At 42.2% G+C, this 8,452-nt stretch overlaps 2 protein-coding genes across 2 annotated transcripts; one reads left to right on the top strand and one right to left on the bottom strand.

The window, feature by feature from the left end:
* Positions 1-9: 9 nt before the first annotated feature.
* On the bottom strand, positions 10-4,126 carry fam199x (family with sequence similarity 199, X-linked). Its single transcript, XM_085905792.1, has 8 exons — positions 4,036-4,126; positions 3,146-3,352; positions 2,404-2,623; positions 1,994-2,152; positions 1,756-1,917; positions 1,508-1,682; positions 1,332-1,435; positions 10-1,264 (listed from the first exon to the last, which is right to left on the bottom strand). The coding sequence occupies exons 2-8, from the start codon at positions 3,337-3,339 to the stop codon at positions 1,091-1,093; spliced, it is 1,188 nt and encodes a 395-aa protein (XP_085761918.1). The 5' UTR covers positions 3,340-3,352; positions 4,036-4,126; the 3' UTR covers positions 10-1,090.
* An 8-nt stretch (positions 4,127-4,134) lies between these two features.
* commd5 (COMM domain containing 5) lies at positions 4,135-6,589 on the top strand. Its single transcript, XM_085905793.1, has 7 exons — positions 4,135-4,366; positions 4,484-4,644; positions 4,723-4,751; positions 4,837-4,887; positions 5,370-5,465; positions 5,541-5,616; positions 5,950-6,589. Exons 1-7 carry the CDS (start codon positions 4,246-4,248, stop codon positions 6,049-6,051), a joined length of 636 nt encoding a protein of 211 aa, XP_085761919.1. The 5' UTR covers positions 4,135-4,245; the 3' UTR covers positions 6,052-6,589.
* Positions 6,590-8,452: the final 1,863 nt, after the last annotated feature.

Here is an 8,452-nt window from a genome sequence, read left to right as displayed (position 1 = left end):
ATTAAACCAACAAAACGAACACAAAACCAGTTTCGATGTTATTAAAATATTGATACATTTCGATAATGCCAGAAATACATACAAAGAAAGGTGGCAAACATTGAATTAAACCTTTACTGCTGGAGCTAAGCTATGCAGTTATTTACAGCACACGTACATTTGGTTAACGGCTGGGTCGGAAAAGGAACAAAGCTGAAGTTTACTGACTCGTATTGAGGAGGTGCCGGCTTTAACATGCAGTGTGTTCAGTGCTCTCTCTAAAGCCTCCACAGCGTAATGGAACCGCAAGTGAGAAGGACAGCGCAAGCGCAGTTCACCTTCAGTCCTCGTTAGCGGCAAGATAGTTTAGCGCAGCTAAATTTTGCTTCTATAATATCCAAGCTTATAGACTACCACAGTAGTCAATATTAAATATATTGTACATTACTCACAACAATGTAGTAATGTTGAAATTTCACAATGAACCTAAAATAACAATAATATTTACCAGTGAGTTTTATTTGAGCATCTCGTTTTTTGTAGGGAAAGGTGGATTACCAAAACCAGGCCTCGTTTTGGAATAACGAGTCCTTGTGGAAGCTACCAATATTAGCTACCGACACTTAAGGCAAACCAATATACATGACACCAATTAAGTGCTGCTTGGCAGTAGTTGGTCTTATACTGCAGCACTTTGACACATTTGCTTGCCATCATCTCCATCAGAAAGAAAGATCTTCCTTTTAGGAAATCAATTTTTATGTTTCAAAAGAACTACATTTGCAGAATTTGGTGTACTGGAGCATGGGGCTGAACGGCAAAATTCAAAACAATTTATCGGTCGATACGTCGATCAAACACCTGGCTGTGAATTTTGCTCGGTAACGTTAAGTGAAGGTTTTAGTTTCACCCTGATAAATCTTTGGTAAGCCCAATATCCAAAATGTTTTGTGGCTAATTTAGTAAGGAGTAGTCAAAGTGATCACGTTAGCTACGAGAAGCTCTCCACAACAGCAAATCAAACGGTGGTGCCGTGCGACGTGAGACTGAACTAAGCATGCGGTGGCGGCGTGAGCGGGCATTAGAGGCAGCACTGATTCCTTCACTGGTGTCACATGAGTATGTCCAGGTCGTCACCGTGGTTGTCCTCTTCGGTCACCCGCAGCGACAGCACCTCCTCGTTGAGGAACAGACCGCTCAGGCGCTCCTTGCGGGCCTGACGCTGCTCCTTTAGCTGACGCTTGCGCAGGGCCTTCTGCTGGAGCTTGCGTTGCTTCGAACGTTTCTAACGAGAGGCGGGGAGGTTACTGGAGACGCTGCGCAAAATACATTCAAAGAAAAAGCTGTCTTACTTTAGAGTCTCTGATGCGTTCTGCAGCGCTAGAAAGATTGCCGTCGCTGTGGGCTCGGCTTATGTTAGTGGCGCTGCCTCCGCTGCACGCTGAAGCGGTCCCCCCTGAAGGACATGACAATTCGGCCTCTGAATCGAGACAAACTGCAGGGAGCCGTGACGCAATGGCTTCGGTACCTGCGACAGAGTTGGAGGCGGTGGAATTGGCGGAAGAGCTGGTGGAGCTGACCATGCTGGCATTACTGCTGCTGGCGCCGCCTGCGCTGGCGCTGCTGTGGCTGCTCCTCTTCCAACTCTCCCTAGTGCTGCTGGCCCTCTGCCTCGGGCCATGCTCTCTGATGTAGTTACGTACCTGGGGGCGGCCCACGCATACACCTCAGAATGGTTCGCTCATTCTCTACCATTTTGGTTTTTTTATGGCTCACCTGCTTGAGTTTTTCATCAGTTAGACAGTTGAGCTCGATGATGAACTCGCTGTCCGTGGGGGAGATTTGAGCACAGGGGTCGATGATCTTGATGATGTCCAGTTGCTCTCGCAGGCCCATCTCTGTGCTGACCTTACGACTCAGGTACTCGATGTACTCCACCTGAAAGACAAAGCGGGTGTCGGCGTGCCGCTTGCCCCGATACGTTCATTTATCTGCCAGCTTTCATTGGCATTACTTGTTCATCATTGGTCATGGCGCTCCATGGCAGCTCATCCAGGTTCCGGTGTGGGTGGGGCTTCGGCTTCCTCTTGGGAACCAAGCAAGGTGAATTGGGAATACTCGGGATGATGTCGGACAAGACATCACTGTTGCTAGTGATGTCACTCCCCGGCAGCTGGAGGACGGGTCAAGAATGTGAGTACCTCTTCTTAGGAGAAACAATGAATGAATGAATAAATTATACGTAAATAAATAAAAATAAAATAAAAAAGGCACTGCAGATGGTGGTCATAACTTTCCGTGTCGAGTGGATTGGGCTTTATAATCTAAATCAGCACCAATGTATGTTTCTTCGTGGGGGTGAACAAAAACCTTGAAATAGTTTCGTGAAAAAGGATTGGAAAAGCATTTTTATCACAAACCCACCTGCCAATCAAACTCGCTATCAGACCAGTCCCAATAGGTGCTGATGGAGGAAGAGACGTCACTGCAAACACTGCCCTCTGGAAAAAGATCCAGGGACGCCAGCTCTTGGTCGTCTAGCAAGGAGTAGCAGTCGTCCTGGTCGCCGACAGATACCGATGAGAAGAGCTCCTCGCTGCACTCCGAGCTGGCCACGCTTGTGCCGCAGGAAGTGAGATTCCACCTAGAGAGCAGTAATTCAGGTGTCAAGTATTCGGAACTGGACAGTTCAAACAAACAAAATGCAGATGCACATCTATAAGGCTGCGAATGGGAATACAGGTGAAGAGGGTCGTCCATTTTTTATAATTTATATAAATGGTAATTCATAATTTATTCACAATGCCCGTCCTTTATTCTTATTGCTGTGGGATTTGCTTTTATACAGTACTCGAGAGAATGTACCTTCAATTTTGTGTTACTTGTTAGTGACAACGAAGGCATTCTTATATGACAAAAACAAACTTAATCGATTCTAAATTTGACATTTTTCTACACTCTGCATTTTACAAAGAACATGACAATTTTGAGAACCAATAAATAGAGTGTAAAAAGATTTGCGCTGGTGTCTTTGTTGGGAGAGGAGTCGGGGGGGCCATACTGATTCATGCAGACAGAGGAATTAAACTGGGTCTTGTTCAATGTTAAAAGGATTTCCTTCGGGGCAAACCATTTCACAAAGTTTCCTTAAGAATATTGCACTCGCCTGTTGCCGTGGAAGCGGCGTAGTGGGTCTGTCCTGTGACAGGATGAAAGCTGACAGCTGAAATCACTCACGTCCAGGGTCCCCACATCGCTGAGGTTGGCTCTTTGGGAGAGGAGGGGGAAAGGCTCTTCTGGGGCCAGAAACTTCTCATACTCCTCTGGGGCCAGAAACTTCTCATACAGAGAATCTGACATGGTGTAAATGTACCTGAGCAAATATTGACAGTCATTAAATACTATAAGAGTAGACGGGAGTTGTTTTAAGCATAAATGAGTGTAATTAAGTGTGAATGTACCTGAGAAAATATTGATAGTCATTAAATACTATAAAAGTAAACGTGAATAAGTTACATTAAGCACTCCATTATGTTTTGGTCCAATATGCATCCAACTCAATTATACCAATATAACCACATGAAAACCTATATCATAATGGCCCATTTGGCCAAATCACAGTAAAATACGGTAAAAGTAAACATTTTCCTTTATCAATTGTCTTACCCTAAGTAGCTTGAAGAATTTTATAGGACCGCTTCTACAATTGAAATGTATTACTTGGTGTTTTGACGTCATCATTTTATCGTCCATTAAAACACAGGGCAAAACTGCTGCAATGCAGGGAATGTAATAGAATGACATGATATTTTCCATAGTATAATTATCGGCAAGTAATTTTATTTATTGTTTTTATTAGTAACTCATAACGTAATGTCTTAAGGCAGTGCTAGCCATGATGGTTAGCTTGCTTTTATTACATTGCTAAGTGCCAACGGGGCGTTGACAAAAAAAATTAAAGAGACGTTAAAGTGATTTTACTAAATTAAGTATCCTTGCAAATATTCAATACAACATACATTGATGTGCGTAAATAATGAGAGAAAAAGAACCAACCTTTTGCTGTTGAAAATCTAAGCTCTTTGCGCGACCTCCATTTGCAAATCCTCCCCACCAACGAATTCTGTCGTCCACGCGAGAATGTAATTATCGCGGGATTTACTTCAGCAAGAACGAAATCATGTGACGCAAACCGGAAGTTGCCGCCAACTCTCAAACAAAACATGACTGTGTTGACTTCTATAACAGTTTAGAGAATATTTAGGAATGTCTTTGACACAAGAAAAGGACACCAGCTTTCTGGGTGGCCGAATACCACCTGAAATTGAGTCGATGTCAAAAAACCTAAAGGATGTGGAGCAAGAGATATTTCGAAAATTATTGAAGGGTATGTGCTGGTTAGCACTAATTCGATTGTAAGAAGTGCATTACCGCTTTACTACTAACATCTCTATTCGGTATGCAGTGAAATTATATTTTTGAATCGTGCATTCTGTATTTTCAGCTGTGGTGAATGCCTTGGAGGGAAAAGACTGCAGAGACACGATGAAGTCAATAGCAGAGAACAGTACCTTTCCACAGGATAAGCTTAGTCACATTGTAGCTGGAATGTACAGATTGTTATCGGAGGCAATTCGCATACCGCAGTCGTTACTTAAACAGGAGGTGAGCTTATCACTTGAAATAAAACGTTGAATTGCACCATGAAGGCAATGGTCTTAAAATGCTTATGTTCCTTTGCAGGCCTTTAAAGAAGATCTTCGAGAACTGAGGCAAGTATCAATACTTGATAACCTCATGTTGATGCATTGATTCTGCTTTCCTTCCTGCTTTGACAGATTATTTTGTTGACACCAGGATATCAGAAGACTTCATCACAGATTTCTGCAGCGTGGTTTTCGGAAATCGGTGTGTATTGACAATCCAGTATTTTGGTGCCTCTCCTATATGATATTGTAGTGCCTGTCACCTGCCAATAATAATAAAAAATTACATTAGTGATGTTGCTGGGGTTGGAGCGAGTGAAGAGAGATTTTGGTTCATTTCTCTGTAAAACGTTATGTGTCATCAGCCTACTAATGAAGAGCTAATACTTGCTGGCTGATGACACGACTCACAGGGAGCATGTACAAAATGAATAGAATTGGGCCAAGGGCAGACCCTTGAGAGACACCACAGAAGACGGGGAGTATGCCTCGACCTGATTGTGCCTTTGTCCACAGATTATGCGTAACCTTGTGGTCTGGGCTCGAAGGGGGGGGGGCTCCAGTTTTGTGTTGTGGTGGGTTGTTCTCACATTAGAAAACTATGTGACAATCTAAGCCTGGATTTAGAAAACAGACATGTTAGTGTTATTTTTAAGAAATCTAACATGATCTTTTCAACTGCAGCCGCGCTGCTCTCGAAGCTGCGACTTCTCAGAGGGATCCTCATCTGCCTACAATAGAAGAATTTAAATGGAGAGTGGATGTTGCCATTTCTACAAGGTAAACTACAGGCTAAGAAAAATGCTTTTTTGCTCTGTGTCTTGGTGAGTAAATTTAACACCTACGTGCACACAGCTCGTTGGCCAGAGCACTGCAGCCGTCTGTCCTGATGCACCTAAAACTGTCGGATGGAAGTTTTCACCAATTTGAGGTACGATTAGTGTTAATTTGAGGTGGAATTTGGGCATTTGCAGTGTAATGCAGTGCTAAAAGGTGTTTTGGAGTAAACAATGTATTAGGCATTTCTTTGTGTGCTTTAGAGAGACAAATCGTCAATTTAAATTGACCAAGCATTCTGTTAGTGAGGAAAATACTTTGGCCAATAGGGGGCGCCGCACTCCAACGACGGGTTGGTGGCTGATGAATGAATTGAGTAAGAGGTCGGAGGGAGGCGGCTGCCGCTGTGCAAGTGTTATTCAACCAGATTACGGAACAGCAGCAGGAAGTGACTTCTCACGTGACATGTTATTGTTTCCCCATGCAGGTGCCACCAGCTAAATTCCAGGAGCTGCGCTACAATGTGGCTCTGATCCTCAAAGAAATGAATGATCTGGAAAAGAGGAGTATCCTCAGGATACAGGACTGATAAACGTTCAACAATCGATGACAACATAGTGATAAGAAAAGATGCTCCTTTTTTTATTTTTGACTTGGTCTTTACCGTTGCAATTTTGGAGGGAAAAAAATGCAACCTTTACATGATTGATTGATGATGGTGCACACCGGTGTCCGATGGCCCAGTCTGCATAACCAAAGCCGAAACAAAAACTCGAATCAAAGTATGAACAGGAGCATGACTTTCTGATTTTGCTTCATCATGACTCAAAACAACAAACTATTTTGCATGCTTAAATATTAACACACATTTCTACCCATTAAACCACATTTCATTTGATCAAAATTCTTTATTGCTTCACGCTTTGTTTTGTATGCACAACTGCAAACCCACTGTAAGTGGAATGATCACAAAATCATTAATTTTACATTGTGATAACATGTTATTGTGGAACCATTTAAGTGTTTGTCTCATGTTTTCCTTCACTTCTGCACTAAAATAAATTCTTAATGAAAAGCATGTTTTGTACCACTGGACTGATGAGGTGTACAATGCTGAAAATATCAAAGTTTCCCTCGATGTTCTTGAATAAGTTGAGTCATTTGTGTCCTCATTTGTAGAAGTACTCGTGTCTAACGGAGTCTGCTGCATGTCTATGCCTGCCTGAATGTCTATGGAAGGGATTGAGTTCACAGGCTAGACCAGCCGACCTATATTGTGCGCTCCGTTACGATGCGCCGATCAGCGTAACACATAATCACGCACAGCTTTCAGATTACCAAACAACTTTGTTGGGGAAATGCCAGCTGGCACGAGGTGATGCTGATAAGGTGGTAGCATTCGCAAGCATTTCGATAAAAATCCCTTCACCGCAATCTAGTTGCAGTCTTTTAAGGTGACATTAAATAGCACTACAAAATGTCTTCATTGTAAATAGTTATGACTATCGGTCAAATGATGTCGAACACATCGCACAAGCAATATTTCAGACTAATGTACGTTTTTGTTGTTGTTATGCAAGTACTACTTGCGCAATGCCTGACTAAAGTTCATGTTAGGGACTACTCCCTGACTTTTTTACTAAAAACATCCACCGTCTGTTGAATGAAAGAATGCTAAGTCATACTTGTTTTGCTCATGTACATTAAATGCAAAGATTTCTACATTTCAAAATCATGCATGTTTAGTAGTGCTTCTCAAATGGTGGGGAGGTGCTGTGCAATGCCAGGAGGGGCACGTGTGACTCCAGGGAACATGTTAATTAGGATATGCAGAGGTGTACTTATTACAATTTCATAGACAAATGATACTATTTATGGTCACTGAAGAGAGTTGGGAGGACATGAAATATTTTCATCTTGCTGGAAGGCACATAACAGAAAATCATTGAGAAGCACTGGGTTAGATGATATCAACTAATTTATGTCATGAGCTAGGTCATGGAACAAACTAAATTTAAAAGTCAAGGTTATTGGAACATTTTGCTGCCTTTCCTGACACAGATAAGCCATTGTTTTTTTAGTCCAGGCTGCAGACTGGCATTGGCTTGGATTCAAATGAATATGTTGAACCAAAACAAAACATTTGATCTTTTTCAATTTGAAACAATGTCCAGTTTTGAATCTAGGAGTTGAACTGTATTATTATTATTAATAAGAATAATATGATTAATCTGGCCCTGCGATTGGCTGGCAACCAGTTCAGGGTGTCCCCCGCCTTCTGCCCGATGACGGCTGGGACAGGCTCCAGCACGCCCGCGACCCTCGTGGGGACTTAATTAATCTATGAAGTGATAGATTAATCATTTATGAAAAATAAGCAAGCCCTACTCTCTGCTGTAGCACATTTTCAGATTTTCTGAAGGATTTGATCTATAAATGGGACATTTTAACAGACTTCTTCAAGACTAAACAAAAGTAAGAGCACTATACTCAAGAATGGGTTGGTTGCAAGAACCTAACATGAACATTTGCGTTAATTTGCATCTAATGAAGATTTGTTGGCTTGGTTTGTTTCGTTGAATCCACTTAAAACAGCAAAATGTTGACTTGAAAACCCGATGCTCCAGCTATGACTAACACAATAAAAATAACTTGAGCTCATGGGTTCACCGTGTCAATGAACTTTCAACTGACCTCAATTGAAATGAGCTACGTTTTGGACTGATGTCCTGTTTTGTTGGGGGGGTGTAAAATATTACAAGACTTGTGACGCAAAGAGACAAATCTATATATTAGACATGTAAATGAATGTGGGCTGTTGGAGGACTTTGTTATATGTTTGACCCGATGCGTCTAGTGAGTGTAGAATGCAGGTCAGAGCGACTGCTGCACCACACAGTCACTCCCGTTCCCAAAGTGTTACATGGCCAATTGTTTTGTAACCATTTTTTTCTCTCCTGTGCTCACCCAATGAGAACATCGGACTAATA

The sequence above is a fragment of the Syngnathus leptorhynchus genome, chromosome 2, assembly GCF_054491065.1.
Source record: "Syngnathus leptorhynchus isolate UIUO chromosome 2, UIUO_Slep, whole genome shotgun sequence".
In the NCBI taxonomy this organism is placed as follows: domain Eukaryota; kingdom Metazoa; phylum Chordata; class Actinopteri; order Syngnathiformes; family Syngnathidae; genus Syngnathus; species Syngnathus leptorhynchus.
The sequence above is the reverse complement of the archived record's forward strand: the minus strand, read 5'-3'. Positions and strand labels throughout refer to the sequence as shown.

Excerpts from the sequence above, each read along its gene's own strand:
- commd5 (XM_085905793.1), top strand. The coding sequence starts at position 4,246 with ATGTCTTTGACACAAGAAAAGGACACCAGCTTTCTGGGTGGCCGAATA. Across the intron at positions 4,367-4,483 it reads ATTTCGAAAATTATTGAAGG|CTGTGGTGAATGCCTTGGAG; the intron begins GTATGTGCTGGT and ends CTGTATTTTCAG. Across the intron at positions 4,645-4,722 it reads AGTCGTTACTTAAACAGGAG|GCCTTTAAAGAAGATCTTCG; the intron begins GTGAGCTTATCA and ends GTTCCTTTGCAG.
- fam199x (XM_085905792.1), bottom strand. The coding sequence starts at position 3,339 with ATGTCAGATTCTCTGTATGAGAAGTTTCTGGCCCCAGAGGAGTATGAG. Across the intron at positions 2,624-3,145 it reads CGCCGCTTCCACGGCAACAG|GTGGAATCTCACTTCCTGCG; the intron begins GCGAGTGCAATA and ends ACTGCTCTCTAG. Across the intron at positions 1,683-1,755 it reads CTGATGAAAAACTCAAGCAG|GTACGTAACTACATCAGAGA; the intron begins GTGAGCCATAAA and ends GGCCGCCCCCAG.